Source organism: Saccopteryx leptura, chromosome 8 (genome assembly GCF_036850995.1).
Source record: "Saccopteryx leptura isolate mSacLep1 chromosome 8, mSacLep1_pri_phased_curated, whole genome shotgun sequence".
Classification (NCBI taxonomy): domain Eukaryota; kingdom Metazoa; phylum Chordata; class Mammalia; order Chiroptera; family Emballonuridae; genus Saccopteryx; species Saccopteryx leptura.
In genome coordinates this window covers 51,630,576-51,647,448 of record NC_089510.1, presented here as the reverse complement: position 1 = coordinate 51,647,448, position 16,873 = coordinate 51,630,576, and the positions used below count along the sequence as shown (strand labels likewise).

At 37.0% G+C, this 16,873-nt stretch overlaps 1 protein-coding gene across 2 annotated transcripts in view; it reads left to right on the top strand.

The window, feature by feature from the left end:
• The window catches only part of KPNA1 (karyopherin subunit alpha 1), an 82,215-nt gene that overhangs the window by 29,197 nt on the left and 36,145 nt on the right, over positions 1–16,873 (top strand). For both annotated transcript variants that reach the window (XM_066347826.1, XM_066347825.1), the window contains exons 3-4: positions 9,945–10,052; positions 14,004–14,103. In XM_066347826.1, coding sequence (XP_066203923.1) covers positions 9,945–10,052; positions 14,004–14,103 — 208 coding nt within the window. The remainder of the gene's footprint in view (positions 1–9,944; positions 10,053–14,003; positions 14,104–16,873) is intronic.

The window sequence follows — 16,873 nt, the reverse complement described above, 5'->3', positions numbered from 1 at the left end:
ATTCAAACTACTAAGAGACAGAAATAGCTAAGAATAATATATCCAGCAAAGTTATCCTTTAAATATGAAGGAGAAATAAAGTCTTTTCCAGCTATACAGGAGCTGAGGGAATTTATCACTAGAAAAACTTCCAGTGCAGCAAATACTCGGGGGTTATTCTACCTCAACCAAAGAACAGAAGGTCACAATTACGAGTAAGATCACCAACATACTTACAGCATATACAAGGTAAGTTTGTGACAACAAAAACAAAAATGGAGGGAGTAATGGTATGAATTTGCAATATAGGATGGATATCAGATGTTTTTAAAAGGAAAAAGGACTGTGCCAGACCAGGCACTGGCGCAGTGGATAGAGTGTCGGACTGGGATGCCAAGGACCCAAGTTCGAGACCCCGAGGTCTCCAGCTTGAGCACGGGCTCATCTGGTTTGAGCAAAAGTTCACCAGCTTGGACCCAAGGTCGCTGGCTTGAGCAAGGGGTTACTCAGTCTGCTGAAGGCCCATGGTCAAGGCACATATGAGAAGGCAATCAATGAACAACTAAGGTGTCGCAATGTGCAAGGAAAAACTAATGATTGATGCTTCTCATCTCTCCGTTCCTGTCTGTCTGTCCCAGTCTATCCCTCTCTCTGTCTCTGTAAAAAAAAAGAAAAAAGGACTGCTGTATACCTAATGGTAACAACACAAAGAAAACCCCAGACTGAAACATAGCTTAAAAAAATAAGAGAAAACAGAAGTATGGAATACCACCAAACAATAGACAGAAGCACAAAGGAAAAGAGCCAGTGGAGGCACCGAGCTATCAGAAAACAAAAGATAAAATGGCTCATAGGAAATCCTCACACATCAGTAATTACCCTAAATGTAAATGTACTGAATTCAACAATAAAGAAGCACAGAGTAGCAGATTGGATCAAAAATCAAAGCCCAATCGTATGCTGCCTTCAGGAGACACGTCTAAGCCGCATAGACAAAGTTAGACTGAAAATAAAAGGGTAGAAAATGATTTTCCAAGCAAATAACATTCTCAGAAAAGCAGGTGTAGCCATACTTATATCTGACAAGAGATCTTAAGATAATAAAGGTGATAAGACTAAGATGGACATTTTATAATGATAAAGGGGACACTACATCGAGAAGGCATAACACTGTTAATAAATACATACTCAGTCAAGGTATACCAAAGTATGTAAAGTAACTACTAATAGAACAAAAGGGAGAAACAGACAAAAGCACAATCATAATTGGGAAATTTAATACTCCATTAACATCTTTTGGTAGAGCTTCCAAGCAGATAATAAATATCACCCAGGCCCTGGCTGGGTAGCACAATGGATAAGGTATCCACCCAGCATGACAGAGCTCCCAGGTTTGACCCACCCCCCTCCCTTGTACATGCTGGTCAGGGCATGTACAAGAAGCAATTAGTGAGTACACAATTAAATGGAACTCTCTCTCCCTCTCCACCCCCACCACCCTACCCCCTTTTCTCCCTCCTTCTCTCCCATCTCTCTTCCTTCTTCTCTACTTTTCCTCCCTTCTTTTCTCTCTCTCTCTCTCTCTCTCTCTCTGTCAAGTAAATAGAGAAGTTTTAAAAATATATCAGCCTTAAATGACACATTTAACCAAATGAACATAATTGCCATTTATAGAGCCTTTCATCCCAGAACATAATATTATATATTCTTCTTCAGGGCATGTGGAGCATTATTGAGAGACCACGCATTGGGTTACAAAACTAGCCTTAACACATTAAAGAAGATTGAAATTATACCAAGCATATTCTCTGACCACAGTGCTTTGAAGTTAGAAATCAGCTGCTAAAGGAAGTAAAGAAACCCACAAATAATGGAAATTAAACAACATACTACTAAAAAATAACAACATCAGAGAAATAAAAGGTGAGATCAAAAGATGAATAGACACAAATGAGAATGATGGTGTGATATACCAAAACTTCTGGGATGTAATGAAAACAGTAATAAGAGGGAAATTTATATCATTACAGGCCTTTCTCAAGAAATCCCAAGTAAACAATCTAATGTTACATATTAAAGACCTATAAAAAGGAAAATAAAAGTGAGCAGAAGAAAGTAAATAATAAAACTTAAAGCAGAAATGAATGTAATAAAGAATGAAAAGACTATACAAAAATTTAATACAACAAAGAGCTTGTTCTTTAAAAAGATTTATAAAAATTAAAAAATTATGTGGCTAGACTCACTAAGGAAAAAAGGGAAAAAATTCATACAAACACAAAATAGAGGTTACCACAGACATTACAGATATTCAAAGGATCTTATAATACTATAAGAGACTCTCTGCCACCAAATTTGATAACATAGAAGAATTGATAAGTTTCTAGAAGTATATTACTTTCCTAGACTGAATCATGAAAAATTGGAAAATCCAGGATGTTCAACATACACAAATTGAACAATCTAATAACAAAACAAAGGATAAAAATTATATGAGCTTTTCAGTAGATGCAGAAAAAGCATTTGATAAGATGCAACATCCATTTATGATTAAAACAATAAAATGGATATAGAAGGAAAGTATCTCAACATAATAAAGTCTGTATGTGACAGACCCTCAACCAATATCATACTCACTGGTGAAAAACAAAGTTTTTCTCTAAAATCAGGAACAAGACAAGGATGTCCACTCTTACCACTCTAATTCAGCGTAATACTGGAAGTCCTAACTAGAGCAGTAAGGCAATAGAAAGAAATAAGACATTCAAATTGGGAAGAAAGAAGTAAAAGTGTCACTTTTTGCAGATGACATTTAGAAAACCTTAAAGACTTCACCAAAAAAAGTATTAGAAACCACAAACAAATGCAATATAGTTGTAGACTACAAAATCAATGTACAAAAGTCACCTCCTTTCCTGTATACTAGCAATGAAACATCAAAAAAAGAAATGAAAAAAATAAAATTCTTATTCCAATTGCAACCAAAAGAATAAAATGTCTAGGAATAAACAAAATGGATGTGAAGGACCTATATACTAAAAAATAGAGTGTTATTAAAAGAGATGGAAAAAGATACAATGAAATGGAAAGATATTTTATGTTCATTGGATTGAAGAATCGACATAATTAAAATGGCCATATTATCCAAAGCAATATACAGTTTTAATGTAATCCTCATCAAAATCTCAATAGCATTTTTTAAAGAAATAGAATTTTAAAATCATCAGATTTATATGGAACTACAAAAGTCCCCAAATAGCCAAAACAATACTGAGAAAAAGAGAATGAAGCCAAAGATATCCCACTACCTGACTTCAAATTATATTACAGAGCTATGATAATCAAAACAGCATGGTATCGGCAGAAAAACTGACAAGCAGACCAGTGGAACAGAATCAAGGGTCCAGAAATAAAACTACATGTATATAGGCAAATAATTTTTGACAAAAGAGTCTGAAACACACAATGGAAAAGAAAACAAAGCCTCATCAATACATAGTGCTGGGAAGATTGGAAAGCCAGATGCAAAAGAATGAAACTTGACTACAGCTTGTCCCCATGCACTATTTTAATTAAAAATGGATCAAAGACCTAAATATAAGATCCGAAACAATAAAAGACATAGAAAAAAACAAGTCCTAAATTTATGGACCTTGGTCATAAGAGCATTTTATGAATTTGATCCCAAAGGCAGGGGAAGTAAAGGCATAAATAAATGGGACTATGTCAAACTAAAAAGCTTCTGTTTAACAAAAGAAACCAACAACAAAATCTAGAGGCAACCAACCGAATGAGAGATATTTGTAAACAACAGCTTCAACAAGGGATTAATATCTAGTGTGTGTACACACACACACACACACACACACACACACACACACACGACTCATACCTCAACACCAAACAGTACAGTTAGAAAATGGTCAGAGGACCTGAATAGATACACGTCTGTAGAAGACATACAAATGGCCAACAGTAATTTGAAAGATACTCAACTTCACCAGCTGTTAGGGAAATACATATCAAAACCACAATTAGATACTACCTCTTACCTGTTAGAATGGCTATTTTCAACAAGAGAGGTAATAACAGCTGTTGTAGAACTTGTGGAGAAAAAAGAACCCTTATTCACATTGATGGGAATGTAAACTGGTATAGAGCCACTGTAGAAAATAGTATGGCAATTCCTCAAAAAATTAAGAACAGAGTTACCATACGACCCAGCAACCCTTCTTCTGGGTATCTAGCCAAAAAACTCAAAAAACATTTATTTGCAAAGATATATGCACTACTGTGTTTGTTGCCACATTATTTACAGTGGCCAAGTCATGGAGACAGCCAAAGTGTCCTTCGATAGAGGATTTGGGTAAAGAAGATGTGGTACATATATAGTATGGAATGCTGCTACTCAGCCATAAATAAAACTGAAATATTGCCATTTGTAATAACATGAATGAACCTTGAGAATACTATTCTAAGTGAAATAACTCAGAAAAAGCTAAGAACCATATGATTTTACTCATATGTGGGATATAAAACTGAAACTTCCTTTCACCGAAATGGAGTTAAACAACAGTTCAAGATACTGGACATCAAGTAGTGAAGGAAGTGATCTCTAGAGGGGGGAAATGAGATGAGCCCTATGGTAGGTTCAGTTTACTGTCAGAGTTTTCAAATTGCAACACAAGGAGAGGGAGCTGTGGTATAAGGTAAGCTTCCTTGAGGTGAGAAGATGGAGCTGAGACCAGTGAGACCAAGGCTAATAGAGCTCATAGAATATAATACCAGAAAGGAGAGACCTGTATACTATATAGAGAAGACTGGAGCTCTTCAAAAGTGTTTCCTTGAATCTTCAGCAGAGTTCTGATCAGTACATGTGTTTGAGCAAACTACCCAAGGCTAGAGAACATATCATCCAAAAGGATTAGGTAATAGTGTCTGGCACTTACATAGGGCTGAGAATAGTGTTCATTGCCCCAGACTGGAAAGACCTCAGAATTCATGTGGCTTATGTAGAGTATTCAGGATAGTCTTGCTTTAGTAGTGGAGGATAATTAGTTATAGATTTAGTTCTTCTCCAGACCTACCTAACACATCATAAAAGATCCAGAGGTTTGAACTGTTTCCGTGTAACTTACCTGCATTCCAGAACTGTGGCCAAGAAGATTTATAGAAATACAAAAATATCCAGTATTCAACAAAGTCAAATTGACTGTGTATGGCATACAAAAATGACCAGGTATGAGAAGTAGCAGGAAACCACAACCATTAATAAGAACAATCAATTGAAACTAACCCAGACCTGACACAGACTTAGAATTAGCAGAGAATGACATTAGAACATTATTGTATCTGTATTCCGTGTATTCAGAAGTGGAGACATGGGAGATATATAGAAGACTTAAATTGAACTTCTAAAGATAAAAACTACAATGTCTGAGAAGAAAAATTCTTAGATAGGGTCATTGTCAATTTAGAAATGGCAGAAGAAAATATTAACTTCAAGGGATAGGAATAGAAACTGCCCAGAGTGTAAAAGTGAGGTGAAAGAATCCACATGCATGTGTGCACATGCTGCATGGAAGAGAAGACATTGGTGAGCTATGTAACCACTTTATAAGAAACCTCATATGTGGACAATTGGAGGTCCCTGAAAGAGAGAAGAGAAAGTGGAACAGAAAATGTTGTTGAATGAAATAATGGCTAAAAACTTGTCATAATTATTGAAAACCAAAAACCTACTGAACCAAGAAACTCACTGAATCCTAGTCACAGAATCATGAAGAAAACTACACTATGATACATTACAGCCGAACTACTGCAAACCAGTCAGGAAGAGTAAAAACACCCGGATGAAAAAGGTATGTTATGTACAGAGGAACAAAGATAAAGGTGATGTCAAATTTCTCAATGGCAGCATATTATACAAACCAGAAGGCATTGGAAAAACATCTTTAAATTAGTAAAAGAAACTTTTAATTCTGTACCTGGCAAAAATATATTTCCAAATAATGGTGAAATAGTAGGGATGTGTTCAGGTGTACAAAAACGGAAAGAATTTATCACAGTCAGTCCAGCACTACAATATATTGTGAGTGTATTCTTTCACCTCACTATTAGACAGAAGTAAAATAATGCCTTTGATTACTTTGAAGCATATCCCAGATATCAAATTATTTCATTTAGGGTGATAGGCACACAACATTATCAACAGTTCAAATGCTATAGAAACATTTACCTGAAACCTGTGTGCTCTTATTTATCAATGTCACCGCATTAAATTTAATTTTCTTAAAATTATTTTATTTATAAAATACTTCTCAGTATCTCTAAAAGGTAAAGACTTTTAAACTTAAATTGGAATAGTATTATCATTCCTTAAAAATTAATAGTTCCTTAATATCAAGCATCTAATCCCCTCCCCTCCCCTTCTTTTTTCTTTTGAGAGGAGGGGAGATAGTGAGGCAGACTCCTGTATGTACCCCAACCGAGATCCACACAGGCCCATCTAGGGCCAATACTTGAGTACCGAGCTAATTTTAGCACCTGAAGCTGACTTGCTTGGGCCAACTGAGCTATCCTCAGCGCCCAGGGCAATGCTCAAACCAGTTGAGCCACTGGCTGTGGGAGAAGAGGTGGGAGAGAAAGGTCAGAGGGAGGGGCAGAGAACCAGATGGTTGCTTCTTTTATTTGCCATGATTGGGAATTGAACCCAGGACATCCTTATGCCGGACCAACACTCGATCCACTGTATCTGTTTCTTGATTATTAAATGACTATTAAAATGATTATTCTATCATTTCTTCTGCTTTTATTAGCTGGTCGGTAACTCTAAAGAAGAGCTTTTCCTCAATAAGTCTTTGGGTTTTCTGAATTACTCATCATATAGGAAAGAGAAATACTTGACAACCCTTCGTTTTCAGAATAGTTCCTTAGCATCTTCCAAAGGGATGTATGTTTTAATGTTACTAGGAACTTAAAGTATTCAGCATATTTCAGTTTATTTTAACTATTACTCTCTTCTGTCTTTTTAAAAAAAGATTTTGGTGTTATTGTTGACAAATAATAAAGTGTACAGTTTGTTTTTATATATTCTGTGAAACCACCACTGTAATTAAGATAGGTTAACTATTTATCTCTCCTAAAAGTTTCTGGGACAGCTTTATAGTATCTTTTCCCCACACCTTTCATATCTCCAATCAATTTATAATTTTTCTGTTACTACTGATTAGTTTGCATAAATGGAATCATACATTATTTATTTTTTGTCTTTCAGTCAGCTTAATCGTTTTTGAGATTTACTTATGCTGTTGTAAATATCAGTAGTTCATTTTGTTTTATTGAGTAGTATTCTGTTGTATGGATAAACCACAATTGGTTTATCCATTCACCTGTTGATAGCAATTTAGATTGTTTCTGGGTTTTGACAGTTGCAAATAAAGCTGCTGTGAACATTCACAGCTGGATGCATACTTTCTTTTCTCTGGGGTAAATATCTAGGAGCAGAACGGCTGGGTTGTATAGTAGTTATTTAATTAAGAAATCGTCGACTCTGCCAAAATGTGTTATACTATTTGACCTTCCCGTCAGCAGTGCATGGAGTTTCAGTTCTTCCACATCCTTGTCAATATTTGGTATGGTCAGTCTTTTTCATTTTACCTATTATAAGGTGTGTGCAATTCTAATTTGCTTTTTTCTGATCACTAAAATTGAATGCATCTTTTCATGAGTTTATATGCCATCTATATATCTTCTTTAGTGAAGTCTTTTTAAATATATTCATTGTCCCACAGGAATATATGTGTGTGTGTGTGTGTGTGTGTGTGTGTGTGTGTATGTGTGTGTATGTCTCTCAGCCTTTTCCTATCTCTCATATTGGAGTGTATCTATTGAAATGTCCAGAAATGCGCTAATCTTTTTCTCTGTGCTATCTAATCTGTTAATCCCACCCAGCATACTTTTCATCTGAAAAATTGTATTTTTTATCTTTAGGTATTTTTTTCCCCCATGTTTTCTAATCTCTCCTCGTGGTTACTTTTCTTTACTTTTTGAATTTGTGGAAATATTTAAAATAACAACTTTTAATGTGCAGTTCACCATCTTTGTCATTTCTAGGTGATTTTTTAAAAATCTTTTTTTAATTAATTAATTTATATTTACAGGGACAGAGAGAGAGTCAGAGAGAGGGATAGATAGGGACAGACAGACAGGAACGGAGAGAGATGAGAAGCATCAATCATCAGTTTTTCGTTGTGACACCTTAGTTGTTCATTGATTGCTTTCTCATATGTGCCTTGACCGCAGGCCTTCAGCAGACCGAGTAACCCACTGCTTGAGGCAGCGACCTTGGGTCCAAGCTGTCGAACTTTTTTCTTTTTTTTTTTGCTCAAGCCAAATGAGCCCACGCTCAAGCTGGCGACCTCGGGATCTCGAACCTGGGTCCTCCATGTCCCAGTCTGACACTCTATCCACTGTGCAACCTCCTCGTCAGGCTCTAGGTGATTTTGATTGATGTTTCTCTTCCTCATGGGTAGTCTTTTTCTACTTCTTTTGCATGCTTAATAATTATTAATTTAGTGCCAAGCATTGTGAATTCTACCTCATTTGGTGTTGAAATTATATGTATATTTTAATAAGTATAATTCTTTTTAAATGTTTTTAATTCTTACATTGTCATCTGATGTAGTTAAGCTACTTGGAATAAGTTCGCTTTTACATTTCTTTGGACTGAACCAGAACAGCCTTTAATCTAGGGCTAATTTAGCTTTGGTACTGAATCAGTACCATTCTGAGTATTTTGATTAATGCCTCCTTATATTAAGAGTGTTTTTCTGTTCCAACTGGTTTAAACATAAACTATTCTTGGTCTCTTTGTGACCTCTGAAATTGTTCTTCATGCTTCTTAAAAATGGTTCCTTCTCCACCTTTGGATCTTTTCCTCACATACCTGCAATGATAGGTGCTAATCAGTATACTCAAGGAGGACCTGCAGATTTTTGGAGTATTGTCTATTGGTCTCTTCTCTTTAGTACTCTGCATAGTGGATTCTGAGTGTCTTGACCTCCTTGGTTCTAAACTCTCAACTGAGGGAGTGTCCAGGCCCTGTTTGGGTTCACCTTTCCTGTGCTGCAGCCTAGAGCTCTGTCCAGGCAATACACTGAAGCAATCACAGGACTGTTTCTTTTCATTTCTGAAGGGTTGTTGCCTGTGCTACTGTTGTCCAATGGCTGAAACCCATTATTTTATGCTATTAAAATAGCAAGCAGTCTTAGTCACTTAGAATGAGGGTAAATTATTATTTCATCATGGCTTGATGGCTAAGCTATAGCTTAAGATTCTTAAGGATGTTATAATGAAAGCCATCTTAATATGGAGAGAACTATTCTCCTTTCCCTACAGAGATTAATGGATGCTTTAAAGGTGGTGGTCAAGCAGTAGACATTTGTCATTAGAGGTTGCTGGACAGGTTGGGAGGGTCTGGAAGCCTCAAAACACTGTGAGTTTTAGGAAGTATTAAGTCACTCAGGTATCATTTTTATCCTCATTTCTCCTAATGTAGTGTGAGACTATCCTGTCACCTTCACATAGAGGGAAATGGCCAAGCATGCCTCAGTTCCATTTTGCATCCTTACCGTTTTTATACGTCATGCAGTGTAAGGCCTCTTCGTAAGTTTTATAAAGTGATGGTTAATTGCAGTAGATTATAAGACTGGAGAATTCTGATTCATACTACTCACAAAAATTCGGGGGTATTTCAATGCTTCATATTAATTTTGAAATATCCCCTAATTTTTGTGAGCAGTATAGTTCCAGGAAAGGTGGAAGGCGGTACAAACTTTTAGAATTTTTAAACTGATTTTCACAAAGCTCCATCCTTACTACCTTTTAAGTGGAGTGACTGATGATTGGCTGTTGAATTCCCATGTGTTAGAATTACTTTAGTAACTGTCTTTTTTATTTTTCAGTTATTTAAGCGAAGAAATGTTGCTACAGCAGAAGAAGAAACTGAAGAGGAAGTGATGTCAGATGGAGGCTTCCACGAGGCTCAGATTAATAACATGGAGATGGCATCAGTAAGATAATGAAATAAACTCTTTTTAGTGTTTCTCTGATGAAGAGATAATGAGGTTTAGATCTCTTTGTTTTTAAAGAACATTTGACATGGCTACAGAAAGAACTTGACATTTCAAATAACATATAGTTAAACAGAACTAACTAAATTGTGAAGATTAGTCCAGCTATTAACATTTACAAAGAGGCCCTGGCTGGATAGCTCGGTTGGTTAGCAGGGGTCCCCAAACTACAGCCCTCATGTGGCCCCCTGAGGCCATTTATCCGGCCTTCTGCTCTTCCAGAAGGGGCACCTCTTTCATTGGTGGTCATTGTTCTGAGAGTAACAAAGAGAATGAGGCGCAGCGCAAAGAATTATGTGGCTGCACAATGGAAGACGTCCAAAAGCAGGCCCATAGTTCCCGTTGAAATACTGGTCAGTTTGTTGATTTAAATTTACTTGTTCTTTATTTTAAATATTGTATTTGTTCCCATTTTGTTTTGTTACTTTAAAATAAGATATGTGCAGTGTGCATAGGGATCTATTCATAGTTTTTTCTTAGAGTCTAGCCCTCCAACGGTCTGAGGGACAGTGAACTGGTCCCCTTGTGTAAAAAGTTTGGGGACCCCTGGGTTAGAGCATGTCCTGACATGCCAAGGTTGCGGATTTGATCCACAGTTAGGGCACACACAGGAACAGATTGATGTTTCTGTCTCTGTCTCTCCCCTCTTCCTCTCTCTCTAAAATCAGTAAATTAAAAAAGCCAAAAACAAAAAAGCCTTGCAGAGAAGCCCTTGGCTGTTGGTTAAAACATCGTCCTGATCTCCCAAGGTTGCAGTTTTGCTCTCTGGTCAGGGCACATACAAGAAGCAGCCAGTGAATGCACAACTAAATGGAACAACGGATCAATGTTCCTCTCCCTCTCTCCCTCTCCCCCTCTCCCCCTCTCCCCCTCTCCCCCCCTCTCCCCCTCTCTCTCCCTCTCTCCCTTCCCCTTCCCCCCTCTCCCCCACCCTCTCTTTAACATTAATAAGAATTTTTTTAAAAAAACTTACAAAGATAATTATAATAAAATCATTCCTTAAAAGTTGAATAGCAAGAGTTTTGTTAAAGGAAATCCCAATTTGTTACTCATTTCAGTTACAAATTTGGATATGTTTATATGATTTTTTTAATTTTTTTTATTTTTCTGAAGTTGGAAATGGGGAGGCAGTCAGACAAACTCCTGCATGCGCCCGACCGGGATCCACCTGTCATGCCCACCAGGGGGCGGTGTTCTGCCCATCCGGGGCATTGCTCTGTTGTGACCAGAGCCATTCTAGCGCCTGAGGAAGAGGCCATGGAGCCATCCTCAGCACCTGGGCCAACCTCGCTCCAATGGAGCCTTGGCTGTGGGAGGGGAAGAGAGAGACAGAGAGGAAGGAGAGGGGGAGGGGTGGAGAAGCAGATGGGCGCTTCTCCTGTGTGCCCTGGCCGGGAATCGAACCCGGGACTCTCGCAGGCCAGGCTGACGCTCTACCACTGAGCCAACCGGCCAGGGCCTATTTATATGATTTTAAAAATTGGTTCTCGTGTGACCTGTGGTGACAAGTGGTTAAAGCGTCAACCTGGAATGTTTAGGTCTCTGGTTCAAAGCTCTGGGCTTGCCCAGTCAAGGCACGTATGAGAAGCAACTAGTACTACGAGTTGAGGCTTACCACTCCTCCTTTCCCCCCTTTCTCTTGTTCTCTCTCTGTCTCTCAAAATAAGTAAATAAAATAAAAAAAAATTGGTTCTATATCACAACTATTGGAATTTTTTATTATAATCCATTTTGTAACTGTTTTGAGGTTAAAAAAACATAAAAATTGTGCTTTATGCGGAGCGCACCTGTCTTCATTTTCAGTTTATTATAAAATCAGTATTGATTTAATGGAACTTATCTATACATAGCTTTCAAAAAAAGAAAATTTATCTTTTTACTTTAGTTGTCATTGTCTTTCCCTAGGGACAGCCACTATTATTTGGTTCTTACTCTTTTGAGAAAAATAAAATTTCTCCCTCTCCTGTTTTTTATGGTGGCATATTTTATACAGTATTGTAGATTTTTTCTTTTTTTTTCACTTTATAGGTGTTTAGACCAATTTACTTTTGGAATTAGGAGAGCAGTTTAAAATCTTTTTGAAATTGATATAGACATTGTAACCAATGTTATTATATTTTGTGGTGAATTATTTTACGCCCTTTAGAAAGTCAGGTGGTTTTTATTTTTTTTATTTTTATGAATATAAGGTATTTGTGAACTATATTAGGGTTCTGCAGATGAAACAGAACCAATAGGAGAGAGTTAGAGGGATTGGCTGATGGAGTGAATGAGTGAGTGATTTTAAGGAATTGATTCATGAAGTTGTTAGAGCTGGTAAGTCCAAAATCCATAGGGCAAGCCAGTAGGCTGGAAATACACATACAACTTGTTGTGGTTCTGAGACTGCATTCCTTTTTTAGGACGCCTCTGTCTCTGCTCAACTGATTTAATGAGGCCCACCCACATTTTGGACGGTACCCTGCTTTTCTCAAGTGTGTGAATTTAAAATGTTGAATCACATGTAAAAACTACTTTCACAGCAACTTTTTGACTGCTGTTTTTCCAAACAGCTGGATACCATAGCCTAACTAAGTTGACACATAAAATTGATCATTCTCGTCCACTCTGTTCACTTGACATCTATTTATAACTCCTTAAACCATACTGAGTCTTAGGTAAAGCCAAGAATAAAGTTGTACTTCCACATAGCATTATATAATATCCTGCATGCAACTTATAATGCACTAATCTTTTTCCCAGAATAGGATGTTGAGTTCTTATGTGTTGTTCACACCTCACCCTGATAGCCTGTAACTTAAATACTATGATGGAAAGTTAATAATACTTAAATACTATGAATGTCAAGTCAATACATTCTATTATATGATAAGGGGATACGAGAGGGAAGAAAACAGATGATATATAAATCCATAATAGAATTATATAGGTACCTTTGTATATTTAGACATCAATCTTATAGATATCAAAGTAGTTACTTTTCTGACTCTTCAGAGCAAAATGCTTCATTCACCCCATGGAGATTCTTAGTGTTAAATATTACTTACCAACCATCCAATGTTCTCAACTTAGTGCAGCTTTCTTTACAATTCATTTTGTTGACTATAACCCTTCATGAAATGTAGGAACTTGACTTCATTGACAAATGATCCTGAGAAGAGAGTTAACTACTAGTACTGGGGATGGGTTATAGTGGACAGTGGAAAAGTTCTAATAAAGTAAGAAAATAGTGAGAAACAGGAAAGTTTTAAGAAAGTAGAAATTTTAAATAAATTTAAGGGTCAGCTGTTGAATTACGAGTGGCTAGAATCTGTGATTTATATAAGGCTATACTCATTCAGTAAATGTTTGTTACCATCTACTGTCTGCCAGCTATCAGTGATAGGGTGATAAGATAGGGTCTTTGACTTCCAAGGAGTTTACAGTAAACTGGGGGAACCTGGGCAGTAAACAAATAACCAAGGAAAACATCTGATAATGAAAAGGGATTAAAATAGAAGAATGGGATAGAGATAGAGTGGACCCTGTAGATTTGGAAGCCATGGAAAGCCTTATTTTAGAATTTACATTTCATCTGAATGACAAGGAAGAGGTAGCCCTTTGATGAGCAAGGATAGTAAGAATAATAACACCTTGTCTTGATACTTACTACTGAGATTCCTTCCTACTTTCTCACTGTTGTCAGCTTCTTAGTAATAGACAAGAGTTTGACTTTATGATATTATTAATCATTTCATACATTTCTACATATAAAGATTGCCTTCCCTTTGTGTAATTCTGCTAGATAAATATGATTAACTTAATAATATGGCCACAATTTATACTATTTCTGTTTTCCTTTTAAAGTTAACATTTCCTTTCCTTATATATATTTTTTGTTTATGATCCCAGGGTGGTGTGATTACTTCTGATATGATTGAGATGATATTTTCCAATAGCCCAGAGCAACAGCTTTCAGCAACACAGAAATTCAGAAAACTGCTTTCAAAAGGTGAGTTCTGATTATGTTACACATAATGATTATTTACAAAATACTACTTTCCCATAACTTATTGTTCACATCACAGATTACTTGGTTTGGAGGTATCTATCAACAGAATAAAGGGATGCATACAGACATGTTTAATTATGAGCTATAGCTAACTTTTGTATTTCCTTATTTATTTGTGTGATACCAAGACCAGAAAGCAGCAGCATTTTTATTTCTGAGCTAGCTTATAAACCACCTTAAAGTAATAAGAACAGTAGTCAATATGTTATGTAAATTCGTATTGAGAAACTCCACTTGTTTTCATGAAAAACTTGAAAATACCACTTGAAAGTGCAATTGTAAAGCCAGTATTCACGGCCAGGGCCACTATCACAGCAGCCTGGCCCATGCAGGTTCGCATTGAATTCGGACAGTCGGTAAAGAAACAATGGAGCCAAAAACTGATAGGCCATTTTCTTTCATTCTAGCTTGCACCCGGTGGGCAAGTAAAAACACACACTGGGCTCCAAAACCCATTCACATTCAGTGCTCACAAAGCCACCAACTTATCCGAGTTTCCTAGAATCAAAGGTTTCTAGCTCACCAGCCTTATTCTCCTCAGTTCCCCATCTCCTTCCTTCTCTCTACACAAACTCTACACAAACTGGCATCTCACTCAGCACTCCGCCATCTTGGCTGCTTCTCCTGGCCACATGGCCTCTTTCTGCTCTCTGCTCTGCTCTCTCTGCTCTCTCATGCTAATCATCCCAGGAACCAAGAGTGCAAGCTCCTACTCTGCCCCTATTTTATAGTGTAGCTTCACAACCTTTAATCCAATATACAAAATAGGGAAGTCTCTAATACAAAGTCACTTCTCTGAGGCATGGTTGGATTGTACTGCCCCACATCAAAAAGGGTGGGAAAGGCTTAATCCCAAAACCAAGCCCCAGGCTACAACGATCCTGCCTGCCCCCAACACACATTAATTTCACCTGGGCGACTTTAACAAAGTGAGCATAATACATTTTATCTGCCCAACAGCAATGATTATTGATTTTAATTGTAGCAATTTATCACTGAGATGAAGTACTGATTTATTAGTGGGCAGGCTAACTACCTTTTATATACATTTGTATTTAGGATAGAGTGGAATATAATATTTCATGTCATCTGGACAAGTAAAAAGAATTCTGAATAATATTAAAATGTCAATAGTAAATACTTAGAACTGACCCTCCAGTAGTAACTTACAGTTGTTTATAGTTATTAGTGGTAAGTTAACATTGTCATAGAGGTTAACTGGAATAAAAATCTACTACCATAACAAAAATATATATGTTTTTTGTGTGACAGTTTGTTTATAAACTATTTCAAGGCCATTATCATGTACACCTTCACCACCCCTCTAAAGTGTCCCTTTTCAGCATGCTGATTGTAATGGTATGTTTACCTAATGTACCTTTTTAAGGCCTTTCACCCACTCTACTGGTTTTCTGCATGTATTGTAGTTGCTGGTCTCTGCTCTTAGAAATGTGATAACTAAAATACAGTACTGCTGATATTATCACTCAATGGTGAGAGATTGCCTTCCTGAGACTGTACAATCAATAACGTATTCTAAGATTGTGTTGCATTACTTATTTTGGTAGTCATGGCATAGTAATGTTTCATTGTATTTGCAGCAATTTTAATTCCCTAACACTTTTCTTCATGAACTGTTTTAAGTTTTGTCTGTAAAATCATGTGATTGGTGTTCTGTTTTTAAATTCAGTTGCTGGGTTTGCGTTATCCCTATTGGTTTTATTGCCAACTTTGGCTTGTTGTTCCTATATGTTGTTTCTGTAATTTAGTGTATTAACTACTTCATCTTTATTATAATATCAGATTTATTTGTTGTGCTTATCTGAGTGGCTGGTAAAAATGTTGAACCAGATAGAAAATATCTCATCAGAGCTCTCTCCAAATTAACATTGAACCATTAATCACCTCTTTCAGTAAAGCCATTGACTTGGCTAAGAATTCCTAGTAGTATTATAGTCTAGCTGCTATTTTTCTTGCGTTGCTATATGAATGTCATAAAAAATTTTGTCAAGCCTGACCAGGCAGAGGTACAGTGGTTAGAGTGGGCCTAGGAAGCTGTGGACCCTTTGAAACCCCGAGGTCGCCAGCTTGAGCGCAGGCTCACCAGCTTGAGCACAGGCTCTCTGGCTTGAGCATGGGATCATAGACATGACTCCATGGTCACTGGCCTGAGCAAGGGGTCACTGGCTCAGCTGGAGTTCCCCCCCCCCCTCAAGGCACATATGAGAAAACAATCAGTGAACAACTAAGGTGATGCAACAAAGAATTGAATTGATGCTTCTCATTCTCTCCCTTCCTGTCTGTCTGTCCCTATCTGTCTCTCTCTCTCACAGTTTCTCGCTAAAAAGAAAATTTGTCAAATCTTTTGCTGAAATTGTTATGTGATTGTTTAGGGCAGTGGTAGTCAACCTGGTTCCTACCGCCCACTAATGGGTGTTCCAGCTTTCATGGTGGGCAGTAGCAGAGCAACCAAAGTATAAATAAAAAGATAGATTTAATTATAGTAAGTTGCTTTATAAAGATTTATTTTGCCAAACTTAGCGAAAATCTGACATAAAATACTTGGTAAGTAGTTGTTATTGTATGCTTTAACTTGCTGTAACTCTGCTTTATAAATTTTATAAAGTAAAGTTACTTCCCTACTTTATAAATCACCATTACTGTGAAACTGGTGGGTGGTTAGAAAATTTTACTACTAACAGAGATACAA